Source organism: Pinus tabuliformis, chromosome 7 (assembly GCF_031772625.1).
Source record: "Pinus tabuliformis cultivar Carrire ecotype Pingquan chromosome 7, CPIR1, whole genome shotgun sequence".
NCBI classification, from domain to species: Eukaryota; Viridiplantae; Streptophyta; class Pinopsida; order Pinales; family Pinaceae; genus Pinus; species Pinus tabuliformis.
In genome coordinates, this window is record NC_142293.1 from 1,845,897,573 (window position 1) to 1,845,914,993 (window position 17,421).

The 17,421-nt window shown below is 38.1% G+C and overlaps 1 protein-coding gene across 1 annotated transcript in view; it reads left to right on the plus strand.

The window, feature by feature from the left end:
* LOC149255805 (phosphoenolpyruvate carboxylase 4-like) overlaps positions 1–17,421 on the plus strand; it is an 82,811-nt gene that overhangs the window by 39,099 nt on the left and 26,291 nt on the right. Inside the window, 5 exon segments of the mRNA XM_089460579.1 lie at positions 968–1,038; positions 1,226–1,540; positions 1,768–1,893; positions 1,982–2,083; positions 2,168–2,314. Of these exon segments, the coding sequence (XP_089316705.1) occupies positions 968–1,038; positions 1,226–1,540; positions 1,768–1,893; positions 1,982–2,083; positions 2,168–2,314 (761 nt within the window).

The following is a 17,421-nucleotide window of genomic DNA, read 5'->3' on the forward strand; positions in this document are numbered from 1 at the left end:
ATATGTTTGATATTGATGGGTATTCCAGAAGGCATTATGTCTTCCTTGTTGGGTGGCAGAGTGCCCCCATTTATCTTTCTGGGACAGATGGTGTGCAGCCCATGTAAGCAGTGTGTTTCCCTCTATCATTATGTATTTACTATTTGCATAAAATTTTCGTGGACACAATGAATATTTCCTTATTTTCTATTATCTTTGGGTGTATTCTGGAATCTGCTATATTCTCTGTTTTTGTGCAGCCTCCTGAAATGCACAATAAATTGGGAGCTAGGGTTTCAGTCCTGTTGAAATTTCACATTCCCGGAACAAAAGATAAATCTTCCACTGCTAATCAATCACCTCAGGCTGGTAGAAAAGCAGCTCTGACACCACTGTAATATCCCTTTTTCAATATTCAATACTATTTCTGACAAATTCCTTCAAGATTTTTTCTCGTAAACATTCGGCAAATTAAATTGCAAATAAAACAAGGAATTTGCTGGAAATATCCGTTTTTAAAATTATGAAAGGGCAGACCATTTGACTATCATATGTTTGATATTGATGGGTATTCCAGAAGGCATTATGTCTTCCTTGTTGGGTGGCAGAGTGCCCCCATTTATCTTTCTGGGGCAGATGGTGTGAAGCCCATGTAAGCAGTGTGTTTCTCCCTATCATTGTGTATTTACTATTTGCATATAATTTTCGTGGACACGATGAATATTTCCTTATTTTCCATTATCTTTGGGTTTATTCTGGAATCTGCTATATTCTCTGTTTTTGTGCAATATAGATCATTTATTTTCTTTACAGTGAATTTGCTTGGAAATTTTTTGCTATTGCTTGTAATGTTGGCCTGAAAACTTATTTCAGGTAAATAGCCATCTATTAGAGAGTTGCCGCTGATACCTTGTTCAACACAATTTTTCTGTGCAAATGTCATGTGACATGCCTCATGTTCATTCTTTTCCTCTACTTTCTTGTATAGAATGCAATGATGGAGAATCCCAGCTACCCATCTTAGAGTTCCCAGTGACAGATCACAGTGATTCCTTTGAGGTAAATTAGACAGAATTCAAAATAATTCATCATTAATTTTTCAGATATTAATAGTAAAAACAAATATAGTATGTTGTTCTCCATAACGTTTTCTCAAAAAGTTGAAGACTTTTTTTCATGCATCAAGATTCAAATGCTGAATATTGCAATTTGTAACTTAAGAGAATGATCTTTTGTTGCCATTTAGTCTGGTCACAATGCTGAGAGCTCAGTGACACTGTTGAAGAGTTCCCTTTCAAGAAATTCAGAGAAGTATGAAGATGGAAAGCTGGATGTAAATGTCAGAACAATTAATGTTTCTACAAATGCATCTTCAACTGGATCAGGGACTGGAACTCCTTCTGCCAGTAGTACAGCAGGTTTTGGTTTTTCCAGTCCTCGAAAGAAAACATCAGAATTTAATGTGGGTAAATCCATCTTTGATAAAATTCTTAATCCAAACATTACACAGCGCCCAGATTTTGCTCCTTATAGAATTGTCCTTGGAGACGTAAGGGAAAAGGTTTGTTACTCCATTGATTCTGTTTCTTGTTTGCAAAGAATATGTTCATTTTGTCAAATATCTTGGGGCATCTAAGTTTGGATGTATTTTATGTTTGTTTAGATCAGCTAATGTTTTGAATTGAATTTATCGTAGTTAGGATTAACGTTAAAATTTGAATCGTACCTTGTTCTCCTTTCAAATGTTTCATATCTAATGTGCGTCTGTTTATACACTTGTGCTTATAGCTTATCACTACACGTAGGCGGATTGAAGAGATCTTGGAGGGCATTCCCTGTGATTATGACCCTAATCAGTACTATGAAAATTCAGCACAACTTTTAGAACCTCTGATGCTTTGCTATGAATCAATGGTATTTCTAAAGTTCTCTGTTTGGAGTGAGCATCTGCTTTTCCTGCCGGGGTGAAATGTGCATCATTAATTTAGTTCGTTTTCTGCAGCAATCATGTGGGTCAGATATCCTAGCTGATGGACGCCTGGCTGACCTTATTCGGCGGGTTTCAACATTCGGAATGATATTGATGAAACTTGATCTGCGCCAGGTATTTATCATAAGTATGGTTCAAATGTTCAACTTTATAATTTGAACAGTCGACTGTCAGATTTATCAAATTTTGGTGGATCAGGAATCTGGCAAACATTAAGAAACTTTAGATGTCATTACAGAGTATTTAGACATGGGTACCTATAGTGAATGGGATGAAGAAAAGAAGCTGGAATTTCTTGTAATTGTGCTCAAAGGCAAGCGGCCCCTTGTTCCCCCAACTATTGAGGTAATTTACTCCATGCTAGCATATAAATAGTTTGACATGTATGTTTATTATTATTATAGTATGTGCAAAATGTGTTGGTTGTATGATACTTTATAATTGCATTCTGTTTTATGTTAACCCGATTGAAAATTAAATGCTTATAGATGGTTGGGGATCAACAGTTTGCACAACTTCAGTTGGAATCATTGCAATGGAAAAAATGTGGGGAAGATGGAAGACATATTTTGACCATGAAAATTGTGACATCACAAGAGAAAGCAAGGATTGAGAGGAACCACTAACAAACCCTAAAACCTGCAATAAGAAAGGAGAAAACAACACTTGATAAAGAGTGAGCAAGTGCACTAGTTGTGAACCATAGATGCACTAGAGTAAAATACCATAAGAGTGCTATATAGAGATAACTGATCACAAATGTCACACCAAGATAGCGAGAGGGTGCAATAGTATATGGTGCCTGCAGGATACACTTTTAGAGAGAAAAACAGCTCACACTGATTATTTACAAATGACACTTAAGTGTGTATTTATAAACATCTCAAGAAATAGCATGCCCTCCCCATGGGGGCTTATGGACCCACATTAGATTGACTAGGTCAGCCTGAACATATGTTGCAGTAAACTTGGCGCCCCCTGTTAATTTTCCACTGTTCTATGCTAGTACAATCACTTAGCCCAATTCTTTCTTGAATTGGAAATCACTTTAAACAAATTTAATCTTCCAATGACAATGAGCAATTGTAGATAGAACAGTAAATTCAGTATACAATATAACACAGGCAAGAGCAATGACAAGAGACACAAGATTTGGTCAAAGACCAGTGAAAAACCTCACAAGGGGAAAACCCTTTCCAAATTCTTCTTCTATTAGATTGTCATCAAATGTTCAGCAGAGAGATACAATGTTCCAATTCGTAAACAACAAGTCAAAGGTCAACAACTTTGACTATTCAAGAAACCAATCAATCAATAGCCAGAAGATGAGTCTCAAAGTCAAATCTGGTCAACAAGTCAAATCTGCAATTCTGGTCAAAGTCAACAGCAGTCAAAGATGACCTAACCTGTCAACGTTCAGCTGTCAAATCAGCTCCAAATCAGCTCGGTCAACAGTCAAACAAATTTGGCCTTCCTTGCTGGTCAAACCTTAGTCAAAATAGTCCCAAAAAATTCAGTTAAAGGAGAGAGAATTCTACAGTCAAATTTCAGGTTTCTGTGGTCAAACTTCAGTCGTCAAATCAGGTCAAAATGCCAAGTCAAACTTGGTCAACATCTGCCGAAACAAGAGTCAACGCAGAAAAATCAGAATTAGCCTCTATCCCTTCGCATGTGTGAGCTCAGACTCCTTGCTTCAGACCTGTACAAACTAATCACAAGAGGAGAGAGAGAAGAAGAGATGTGTTGATGTTGATATCCAAATGAGGTTGCCTTGAAGTGTATTTATATGCTTCTTTGGAGACCCAATTGTGACTTTAGACCGATCTATACTTTTGTGCACTTGTGGGTTTTTCATTAAAAATTATATTTTTCCTTGACCAAATTACATTCTTCCATGGGCAAAGAGGGTCTTCTCTAGATGAGGAAGCCTGTCCAATGGAGGGAATTTATCGGCGCGCTGCCAAATTAACACTCCCTCTCACTTAGGAATAAATTTCCGACCGCATCAAAAGTCCCATATCAAATGTCTCATCATCGTCAAGTCATATGTCGTCTCTGTTAACCTCTGCTTATCTTTGTTCATCTGCTAAACACTCTTGAATCTAAAGAAGAAGAATCATTGTAGGGGAGCTCAAGCTACCACCCTATATCCAAGGACAATAGGCAGGATACCACTTACCATGAGAGGTAAGGATCACAGTCTATCCTATTATCCCAATTCAACCCTCAAGAGTGTTGGAAAATATGGTAGCCATGGTTGGTATTTTCATCTTGAAAAAGAAATGGAAAATTGAATTTTTAAATTTGCCTCCAAAATTAATAGGTTTGCTGAGACCCTAGGAGGCACCCATTCAACCCCCACTTGAAGGCTATATAAAGGGGATCATTTCTCCTCATTTGGACACATCAATTTTGGTCTTATGAATCTCTGATCCAACAAAATTACGGGTGGGCCGAAATTTTAGGAGGTGGTCGAAATTCTAGGGAGTGCCGAAATTTCAGGGACTTTGAATTTTGACATGGCACTTCATCATGATTTGGGTTATTGGTTTGGTTATTATTATGCTATTATTAATTTAGATGTATAGATGAATTTGAAAATTCCCTCTCTCATGAGGAATAAATTTATTGGGTTTTCCCCTTATGGGTTTTGCCTTTGTTGTGAGCCTATTTTTTGTGTTTTTTGTCTCTTTGTTTCATGGTTACTTTACTGCTCTTTCATGTTTATTATTGATGTTTTCCTTTTGTATAATTGCACAAATGATGTTAAATTTAATGATATGTGAGACTAATCTTTAGTTAATCATTAAAGTAGCTATCAGGGGAAAAAAACTTTATTCTAGTAGGTGACCTAGAAATTTAACGTGGATCAGCGTGAGGTTTATCCAAGAGCAGTATTAAAAGACAAATTTATCTATGAAAATCTGAGCTCTCTATGTCCCATCCGAGCTATTCTGAAAGTCAGAAAAATTCAGACCTCTGTGGCTCTGTAATACATAAACTTCGGGAGAGCCCACTCTATTCTTAGTGGCATTGTTACTCACATATATAAGTGGCTCTATTGCTCGCATATATAATTTTGTGATGCGTAACCTCCAATCTCTGTGATAAGAGGAGACTACAGGGATACGTAGACTATCTTTGTAAATATACAATATTTGTGAAGTTGTGATATGAGAACTATATAACCACTGTAATGTAATATCAGAAATACAAAAATTACCATTGTTGCAAAAATCTTTGTCATGCGAAAATCAAACAATCTCAGTGATGCGACTTTTTTTTTTATGTGAATATCTTGTGGATCGCATTCTGGTACAGTGGGCTGTAACTCACATTTCACTCTATGTGGCTTGTATACATTTATGCTTCTTCGCATATGTTTACAACAACTCACATTCTCCTTGGATGATGACTATGGCACGTTCACTGTGGTATGGATTGTCGGTATGGCACATCTCTGTAGTTCACTATAGCTATCAACTCATCCTCTGTGGCATGAAACATTGATTTATAAATGCGCATGGCATCACTTTGAATGGTATCTCTTCATATTCTGAGATTGCCATAGTGGCATCACATTATTTGACAACATTGTTTGTTCGTATCGTGGCTTTGCTTGACTACTCATTGGCTTTGCTAGACATAGTGACACAAATTACTTTGATATACCGTGGTTGGAAAGGTTCGCATCTACCTCTTTGTGAAAAGATTGAAGTAACTCAGTCATTGCTCAATTTTTTGGCTCATATATATATTTGTGGCTCGCTCTGTGGCCAATCCCGTAGTTCGCATATAGTCACCATATACATATATATGCCTTAGCGACTCGGTCTTTGCAATAGCCTGTTGATATACACATACACTATATTTGGCTTACCATTGAGGTTTGGTATATGACGATGAACCCCTACATTGTGATCACATTTCCTTGTAATGATGTCTAGTTCAATTCTCGTGACAATGATCTTCTGATGTGGCAATGGCTTTAACATAGATCGAATATCAACATAACAAGTGATTCTTGGTAACAATTTTGTATATAATAGTACCCTTTGACGATAGGGACCTTGCTCTTATGTGATAGTAATGACACTTATTCTTATGGAACCCTAGTCTATACATAATGGTGTGGGCGAAGTCATACGCGCTAGATGCCAGATGAAGTTGACAAAGTTGGAAAAATGATTATAAATCAAGTGGCTTGGTAGATTGATTAGGGTTTGAAGTGGAAACCCTAACTCTAAACCCTAGGATGCAAGGATGTTACAACCCTTTGTCTAAACCTGAAAGGTGATTGGGGTTTGGAACAGTTTAAGGTCAATAAGGGTTAGAAATGAATGCCTTGTTCCTATGGATTGATTGAATAAAAGAACCCTAGAAAGATCTGACCATTTGATTTTGATTTATAGGTTGAATTCTAAAAGGACTCAAGATCTAGAGGGAGCTATCTTGATCGAAAAAAGATAAGTATTGTTTTATTATTTTAATAATTACACATTAATTTGTTTATGATATAGGTAAGAGATGGAAATCAAGGCTTATGGACCATAATCATTGATTGATAGAAGAAACCCTGATACTTCAATGTTGACATATACTTCTCATATGTTCCTTCTTGATTATAATATGGCTTCTTAATAATGAGGATTCTATGCTGTTGATGAAGTGAACTCCTTGCTGCTTATAATTGGAATCCTTGTTGGCTTCTTGATATCATGGACTCCTCTATGATGTGGTTTCCTTTAATGATATTGATAAATGACTCCTTGTTGCTGATAATGATGAATGATGAGTAGGCCATGATGTTGACAATATTGATGATGATGATTACTCCTTGCTAACAATAATGTATGACTCGTTGATGACATAACTAGTCTCCTTGATGGTGATCTGGGCTCCTTGGTGCTTACCTGTTGATGATGTGTCCTTTTAGAGGTAGTGGACTCCTTGATGTTGATAGTATGGTTGGAATCCTTGATTATGAGGACTTCTTGTTGCTAACTATATAACTCTTTGATGTTGATAATGTGAATTCTTTGAGGATGTGATGATGTGATATGAGTATTCCTTGAATAAGCTAGACCCTTTAATGATGTCATGAGCAAGTTTAACTCTTGATAACATGGACAAAGTTGTCTCCCTGAAGTAAATACCCCAATGTCTTTATCTCTATCGAAGTCTGAATCAGAGTATCCAATCAAGCTGAAGTCGCCCACCTGTGTATACTTAAGTCCAAAGTTGTGATTCCCCTTCAAGTACTTTAGAACTCTTTTTGCAGCAAACCAATGTCCCTCACAAGGCTTTTGCATAAACCTAGAGAGGATTCTAGCAACAAATGAAATGTCATGTCTAGTCTGGTAGTAGTAAGATTGTTGAGACTTCCTACAAGATGTCTATACTTTGTTGCATCCTCAATTTCTTTTCTTCAATGGATGTGAGCTTTAAGTTCTATTCCATTGGAGTAGTCAAAGGATTGCACTCAACCATGCCAAACTTGTTCAACATATCTCCATTGTACTTCTTCTGAGAGAGGAATATAAACTTTGGATGTTGAGTTATTTCAATACCAAGATAGTAGTGAACATACCCAAAGTTTGTCATTTCAAAACCTTTCCTCAATTCCTTCTTTATGGATGCAACATAGCTCTCGTTGTTCTCTGTCATCGAAAGATCATCTACATACACCACAAGATATACAACTATTTTGCCAACTTTCTTCACAAACAAAGTTGCATCATCAAGATCATAATGTTTGAAGTTGAGTTTCAAAAGATGCTTCGTTAACTTCTTGTACCAGGCTCGCGGTGCTTGCTTGAGGCCATACAAGGATTTTACAAGCTTGCATATTTTATGTTCTTGACCCTTCACAACAAATCCTTCTAGCTGGGACATAAAAACATTCTCTTTCAGATCTCCATTCAAGAAAGCAATTTTTACATCTATTTGATGGACTTTCCAACTGTTCTGGGCTGCCAAGGCAAAGAGTGTCCTGATGGTAGCCCATTTTGCTGTGGGGGCAAAAGTCTCCTCATAGTCGACCCCTTCTTTCTATGCAAAACCTTTTGCCACAAGCCTAGCTTTGAGGTTGTCAAGTGAACCATAAGCTTTATACTTGTTCTTGTAGACCCACTTGCAGCCTATTGGTTTGGTTCCCAATGGAGGATGAACCAACTTCCAAGTGCCATTCTTTATCAAGGCATCATACTCTTTTGGCATCGCTTCTTTCCATTCATCATGAGAAGCGACTTCTTTGAAGGAAGTTGGTTCAAAATCTGAAGAAAAATTCAGTTCACAATCATAAGAAACATCCATATCAACAGGTGAATCAGAATTATCTACATCATCTCCATTATGTCTAGTAGAGCTCCTTGTTCATGTCTTTCCAACCTCATCAGGATGAACACTTTCAAGTGTCTTTGTCAGCGATTTTGGAGGACCTTTTTGAGATGGCCCAGGTTGTCCAGTTGATTGAATTGGGGTTGAATCAAGATTGAGTCTCCCAATTCTGTCAATCACATCACTCAAGGTGTCATCTGGATCAGTGGTTGGAGCTTCGTGCGGGGGAGAAGGTGCTTCAGAAGAAGATTCCATAGATTGATCCAGTATAGGAATCCCCCTTCAAGATGTGGAATCTCATTATCAAATTTTTGAAAAGACTTGGCATGTCTGAATCTATCCAAGTGATCAAGCTGCCGCTCAACAACATTGTCAGCGTTCGAAGATTCAAGAAATATCACATCTCTAGATACTACAAACTTCTTATTAACTTCATCATAGAGACAGTATGCTTTGGAGGTATTTGAATATCCCAAGAAGATACACTTACGACTCCTTGCACCAAGTTTGTTTCTTTGTTCATTAGGTATCAAGGCATAACAAGTGGGACAAAAGATCTTGAGATGCTTTACCGAAGGAATGTGGCCATACCACATTTCATAAGGAGTCTTGTTTCTAATAGCATTAGATGGACACCTATTCTTTATATCACTGTTGATAATATCGGCGATATTCGAAAATATCGCGATATTTTCGGCAAAACGATATATCGCCGAGAAAATATTGCGATATTTTCTGTTTTGAAAATATCGCGATATTTTCAAAATATCGGCAAATATCGGCAAAATATCGTGATATTTTGAAAATATCGGCAAAATATCGTGATATTTTGAAAATATCGGCAAAATATCGGCTATATTTAAAATTTTGAAAAAAATATTTTTTATGCTTGCCGATATTTGTCGATATTTTTGCTGATATTGCCGATAAGATATTTTCTGGACCCTTGCCGATATTTTGCCGATACCGATATTTTCAACACTGCTTTATATACACAACACATAGAACTGCATCAACCCAAAACATCAGTTAACATTCTTGAAAAGCATCATGGAGCGTACCATAATTAAGATTGTCCTGTTCATTCTTTTAGTGACTCTGTTCTGTTGGGGATTATAAGGCACAATTGTTTGATGTTTAACCCCATGCTGGCGAAGATTGTTTTCAAATTCATTTGAAGTGCATTCTTTTCCCTTATCAGTGCGAATAGAGCCAATATGAAATTGTGCATCATTTTCAATCCATGCATGAAAGTTCTTGAATGTTTGAAAAGCATCAGATTTGTTCTTCAATAAATAAACCCAACACATTCTGGTGTAGTCATCAATAAATGTCATCATATATTTATTTCCATTTGTAGAAGGAACATGCATTGGGCCACATAAGTCTGAATGAATAAGTTCAAGTTTTCTATGTGCTCTAGGATGTGAATCATGAAAAGGCTGTTTGCTATGCTTTCCTAAGATGCAAGCATCACATTGCTTAAGTTTCCTAAGAATTGTAGGCAAACCAGTAACACCACTTTTCTTCAACATAAGAAGGCTGTCATAATTCAAGTGTCCAAATCTAGCATGCCATAAAAGACTTGATGGAAATGTACCTTCTTCATAGCGAGAACTGTATGAAATTTTTTGTGCACGAGCAAAGGTACCTTGTAGCTTCAAAATTCTTTCTTCTTCTATCCCTGCCATGACAAGTGAGCGATCTGATGCTTTTCTGACCGCAACCTTGCCATCAAACATATGAATGGAGTATCCTTGTTGGCGGATGTGGACCAAAGACAACAAGTTTCTTCTACAACATCATGTAGAAGAAAGTCTGGAAGACCAGGCAATTTGAGCCTGATGGTGCTAAGCCTTGATGGCTTGAGTTTTGATTTGTCTGCAAAATATACTGCTCCATCAACATTGTCATTGAATTCTTCAAAAAAATCTCTTCTAAAAGTCATGTGGCAAGTTGCCCATGTATCAAGCAACCAATCATTTTTCCAAGAAGCAAGTGAAGCATTAAATAAGTCTTCAGTTACTCCATTGGGTTTACCTTTGGCTTCATTTCTTTCTTGCTCAATTTTGTCCGTAGGCAACTTATATGTGGATGCATCATATCCATCTCTATTGCAACATATGCAATGAAGATCAAACTTTTCTCCATTGAACTGTTTACCCCCCCTGCCTCTAAAATTCTTTCTTCCTCTTCCTCTTTGGCCTCTAACAATAGATATCAATGAATGCATTTAAAAAAAAATGTACCCTACTGGCAATACACTGTAAAAAATTGCCCTTCTGGTGGCAAAAAACGCACTTCTAGTGATAAATTTTGTAAAAAAATACAATTTTGGTTTATATATATGTATGATAGAGGTATTATTTGGGGGAGGTGGTATATGGGGAGGGTGTAGATGGGGAGGGTGTATATGGGGGAGGTATTATTTGGAGGTGTTATATGAGGGGATAGGGACACTGCTCATATGGTGGGTCATATGCTAGTTTGGAGGAGTATATAATGTGGAGTTTGGAGGAGGAGCAGTGTGATACCGACTTGGTTTTTAATACCGCGACGAGGGGAGGACCGGTCGTATGTCGTCAGGGGATGAATAATAACCAACACAGTAATACAATCAATGTAGTATTGGTAGTATGGCAGAGGAGTATGTGGGATTATATAGCAGTGGTATGGGGATATATGTATGGGGAGTTATATGACCGACGTTATATATTATGCAACGGGGAGGAGGCATTAACCAAGCAACAATCATGCGTAAAAATGTACCATGTCAGGCCAACGTTATATATATTATGCAATGCACAGGCCAACATGGAGGTGAGGCGGGTTATATATTAAAAACTGGTATGGGGAGGGTGGTATCGCACTGAGCAACAGGTATCATAGTCATGATACTAGTTTTATACCATTCAGTGTAGTAGTATGTGGGAGCAGTGTTATGGCAATTCGGTGGGAGCGGGAGGGAGAAACTGGTGGTGTGAGGAGTGCTGTGGTGAGGCGTTAACCAATGTTCAATGTATGGTGGTATGATGGTATGACAACGTTCAACGTTAACCAAGCAACGGGGTATAATGCCACAACAGTAATAGCACTCAACGAAATACACAGTCTATGCAATGTAATACCATCAAACTATTACCACGCCAATATGCCAACACAGTCATGATATATAACATACCATTTGTGCGGTCATAGTCACAACGCTCCGACTTCAACGGACGACAATGCTAGCACAAGCTCAATCCTCTAGCAACCTCTAGCAACACAGTCACAATAACGCAATACCATTCAACCTCCAGCACCACACTCTAGGGAATAATAAACTGCAAATTCTACGCAGGGGTTTAACAGATTGCAGAGAAAAAAATGATAGAAGGGAGTTCCAAGGGCAGACAAGGAAGCCAAAAATGGAGCTAGCTCTGATATCATGTCAGGGCATGAGATAACTCCTCAAATGAATTGTGATTGTGCATTTAGGCTGATCATAGATATATACATGGAGGGAGAGACTCTTGGGCTTCATCTCCTAGTGTCTCTTCATATTCCAACTCCTTATTTTCTATTTCTATTATTTTACACATATTCACCCAATCCCAATGATTAGGTGTCAACACGGGAGATGCTTTGTTGGTTCCTCCCTTAGGTTGTGTCCCATGAGATCTTGTGGTTGGGGAGATGCTTTGAGATGGATGCTATGTATCTTTCCTTATGATGAGACTTATGATCTCTTCCTTAGGCTTGTGGGCTGTGAGACCTATGATTAGTTGGGAAGATTGATCTTGAGAGAGAGAATGAAAAGTACCTTCTTGGTTAAGAATGGAGTGTTGGAAAATATGGGAGCCATGGTTGGTATTTTCATCTTGAAAAAGAAATTGAAAATTGAATTTTTAAATTTGCCTAAAAAATTAATAGGTCGGATGGGCCCCTAAGAGGCACCCATTCGACCCCCACTTGAAGGTTATATAAAGGATATCATTTCTCCTCATTTGGACACATCAATTTTGGTCTTATGAATCTCTGATCCAACGAAATTACAAGAGGGCCAAAATCTTAAAAGGTTGAAATTCTAGGCAGGGCCGAAATTTTAGGGACTTGGATTTTGACATGGCACTTCATCATGATTCTGGTTATTTGTTTGGTTATTATTTTGCTATTATTAATTTTGATGTACATATGAACCTGGAAACTCTCTCTCTCTCATAAGATCGAATTTTACTAGGTTTTACTCTTGTGGGTTTTGCCCTGGCTGTGAGCCTAATTTTTTGTCTTTTGTCTCTTTGTTTCATGGTTACTCTACTGCTTTTTCATGCTTATTAGTTGATGTTTTTATTTCGTATAACTGTCTAAATGATGTTAAATGTAATGCTATGTGAAAGTAATCTTTAATTGATCATTGAAGTAGTTATCAAGTGAAGAAAGACTTTATTCTAGTAGATGACCTAGAAATTCAACAGAGTCAGTGGTAGAACACTTGCATCCCATCACTTGAGTAGGATACCATTTTCCATAAATGGTAAGGATCACAGTCTATCTCAAGCATGCTCATCCATTAGCCAAATGGGGAGAAACGTTCCCAACAAGCCTAGCTTGTGGATAGGATGCCAACTCGGGTATACTATATCAAGAACAAAGAGAGACAATAGGCAGGATATGACTTACAGTGGAAGGTAAGGATCACGAACTATCTTATTGCCCGACAATAGGCAGGATGCGACTTATCGTGGAAGGTAAGGATCACAGACTATCCTATTGTCTAGAGTTCCCTCAACCCTAAGAGCTCTCTGGTTCAATTCCTCTCCTTGCGAGCTCAAACAGGGGGGAAGAGCATTGCTCATTGTCCTTGATCAATCGATACCCTTACCTAGGAGGGTCACATCCATCAGTCCAAGCTGCTCTTTGAAGACCAAGAACTTCACTTTCGACAAAGCCTTAGTGAGAATATTTGTTATCTGCTCATCAGTCGAAATGTGATGTAGTCTCACTACTCCTCTCTACACCATGTCTCGTATATAGTAATACCTTATCTCAATATGCTTGCACCTGTCATGAAATATAGGATTCTCTACCAATCAGTTTCCACTCTTGTTGTCACAATATATCATTGTCGTATCCAGGACCTGCTCAAACAACTCTCCAAAGAGCTTCCTCAGCCCTCAACCATACAACCTCGTACCTCACCATACTAACAACAATATACTCTGCCTCTGCTATGCTTAAAGCAACAAATTCTGCTTCCTGCTCATCCAGGATATTATGCCAGAACCCAAACTAAAGCAACACCCTGATGTGCTCTTCTCGTCAATAATATTTCTATCCAAGTTAGCATTAGTGTATCCATGAAGTTTGACATCTCTGGCAATATATCTCAGACCAAGGCTAATCGTCCCATGCAAATATCTTAGCACATGCTTGGAAACAACCCAGTGTGCATGAAGAGGCTTAGTCATGAATTGACTCAAAGTGTCCACTGCAAAACATATGTCCGGACGGGTGTTCACAAGGAACACCAATGCCCCAATCAACTGTGGATACTCAAAGGGATTTGCCAAGTCAGGTTCAACAACATCTCCACATAGTTTCTTGAAATTCATTTCCATCGATGTGTCCAAGGACTTGCATTCTACCATTCCAAATCTTTCCAATAGTTTCACGACATATTTTCCTTGAGAAAGAAAAATCTCACTGGGTCTATGCCACACCTCTAAGCCCAGGAAATAGTGCATCAAACCAAGATCCTTCATTTCGAACTCAGAGGCCAACTTCCTCTTAAACTTTAGCATCAGAGGCTCACTACTTGTCAAGAATAAATCAACAACATATAAAACCAAAATCAAAGGCATACCTTGGACCATTTTGAAGTAGAGGTTCGGGTCAACATTGCTTCTCGTGAATGCAAGCTTCACGAAGTAGCTATCAATACAGGCATACTAGGATCTAGGGGTTTGCTTCAAACCATATAGTGCCTTCTTCAACCTACAAATGCGAGTTTTCCTGTAATGTACTCCAAATCCCTATGGCTACTCAACATATACTTCTTCCAGTAGAATGCCATGAAGAAATGCAGTTTTCACATCCATTTGGTGAAGAGTCCATCCATGACTAGCAGCAAGGGAAACAATAGATCGAATGGTAGTGTAGTGGGCAACAGGTGTAAAGATATCATTATAATCTTCTCCCTCTTTCTGGGAGAAACCTCTAGCCATGAACCTTGCCTTATATTTCTCAATACTTTATCAACTCCATGTTTAATCTTGTATAGCCATTTTGAAGTCATGACAAATTTACCTTTAGGTCTCGGAACCACCTCCCACACATCTTTCTTCATAATAGACTCATACTCTTTGGCCATAACGTCCTTCCAAACCTGTTCTTTCACTGCTTCTTCAAAGGTGGGAGGCTTTGCCTAAATGATGGTGCTCATACCTACAACATATTCCTGGTATCGACATGGCTTCTTGCTTTCTCTAAAGGTTCCTATGGTAGTGACATGTCTTTCAACATATTGTAATGTATCACAAAGCCAAAGTGGTCTCTTCCTCGTAGGGGGATCACATGGAGGAGGATCCAATGGGTCCATAGGGTCCATGAGGTCATCAACAACATCTTTTTTAGGCTCAGGCACAAAAGGACCTTCTAGTAGGTCCATTTCATCATCCTCGTTTTAAGTAGGTGGAGGAGGAGGAATGTCCCGTGCTTTTCCAAGGGCAGCTTCTTCATTGAAGGTCACATCCTAACAAAAGTACTCTCAGGATGTTTGAGAGTGGTTCCGACCTCATCAGACTTCATATGGAGAAAATAGAATTTCATATCCCATTCAAAATTCAATAGAATTAAAAGTTTTCACGATCAATGGGATTGTGGCGTTTCATTGGATTATATCATGTATGAGGGCATGTGATTGACATTTAATCAATAGCACCAAGCCCTACATGTACCCCAGTGTTGGTGTTGTTGATTGTTGAACTCCTTTGTCATGGCCTTAGCAATTATGTACCCTTCACTCAAGTCAAAATCATTGATTAGGCATGTTAAGCTTTCTCTACCATACCAGAAGGCTTGGATTACGCTGTTCTATCAAAATTAGGCAATGTTGACTAATATCCCTATAGAATTGAAGTAGAGGCAAAGACTAGACAAGAGAAGAGGAATCTAGATTCTAGATGGTTGATGCTGGAATAAGTAAACATTTCTGTACAATGGATGCCATATCTATCTTGATTTATGTAAAAATATGCATGTTTTCATGTCTTCTACAACTAATTTGGTATTTTGGATGTTTTTTAATATAAATGCAAATATATATATAGTAGACGCTTCCTAAATTTTTGGGAAATGATACTTCTGCTTCCCTGCTTTCAAAAAATCCCCTTTCTTCCAAAAAATCCCCCTTCTTCCTCCCCGCTTCATGCAATGTTGGTCTTCACAGAGCTGAGGCTTCTTATGAGGACTAATTAAACCTTTATATAGTTTTGCCTTGAGTTAAGAGGGGCTTTAAAAAATAAGCCGTTGGAGAAAATGTAGGGAGGTAACTTTCGAATTTTATTTTATTTTAAACTTGAAGCCCTATAAGGTAAGGGAGCCTTAATATAAGGCCACTTGCCTTTTTAGATGAGAATGTGGATATTTAATAAAGTCCAATAATCCTCAAAATAATATCTAAGACCTCTTAAGAAGTACTCTAGTCAAAATATGGATGAGAGAACCCTTCTTCCTTGAGTTGAGTAAGTGCTGGACTATGGTAGGTTGCCATGTCACCACGCGTGGGGTTTTAGCCCACAAACTGGGTTCTTCAACTTCAAACGCGAATATCTCTCAAACTGGGAGGCCTCTTGGGGTGTGCCTCATACTACCGGAATTGACTTGACGAGGAGAATCCATTGAAGAGGATTTCCAGGGAAAAATCAGTGATATGCTTCTTCAAAAACCCTCAACAAGTGCAGGGTATGTCCATAGTTCAGGGAATCCATACCTAGAACTAAGGTTTCCAGCCGTCCTTTAAGTGGAGCTTCCAACTTGATGTAATTCGGACAAATATAAGAGCACTCATTAACAGTTTGACATCAATGACAAGTGTTTAGTCAAAGTTAAACTCCATGGTTGACATCAATGACCACCATTCAACAGATTTTCACTGTTTCAGATTGTTGTTTTGGCCTCTTGAAACCCATTATAGAAGCACAAATCCAGCCTCAATTCCATGACAATCATTTGCACTGACATGAAGTTGCTCATTATCATAATTTTAGGGTTTGTTTTCGTGTGAGACTTGTTGCCCTAGTTAGGGCTTGATCTAAGGCTTTTTTGTCTACTTTGAAAAGGTAGCAGAGATTGAAGGTCATCATAAGTAGTGTGTTGACTTATTGAAGCAGAGGAATACTCTGTGGTAGAGTATGAGTGTTGAAGTGTGATGTATGTCCCGTAGCTGCAAAAAGAACAGAGGAGTATGTATGAAACTGACCAGTACTTGAAGTGGAAGATTTAAGTTGATGACAACAATATTGTTTTGAAGGGAAGAAGACTTTCTACATTTGTTGCAAACCTAATCAAACCTTCTTGTCATTTGATCAGTGGAATAATTGGGTGTTGTAATAGAGATACACCATTAGGCTGATGTGCAGATTGAACAGTTGAGACAAAAATGAGTCTTTGACAGAGATTGAAGACATACTGTTGACAGAGATTTCATGTGCTGGCAGTATTGTGTATGCAGGGGCAGATACTGTGTATTATTTATGCTTTCAATATCTTTATAGTTCAGTGATAGAGGTATTAAATGGTTGAGAGCTCATACCTATCCCTTGTATTCATGCTAGTTGAATGTATATCCCTGCAATGACATAGTTGGGTATGGTTATCTGTAGGAGATTTTTGTACTGCTGTCAAAACTTGATGTGTTATGTATTGTCATGACTTGATTGCATGAGCACTGTGTGAGTGAGCAGACTAGTTATTATCGAGAAGGTTACTTGTAGCGTTTGGCAGATGATCACAAACACTATGATTGATAGATAAAGCTAACATTGAGATTGGCAATACAATCTGAGGCTTGTAAATCTGTGCATTGGAAGGCTAAATCCAGTTGTACCTGTGACTAGTACATTTGCCAGAGA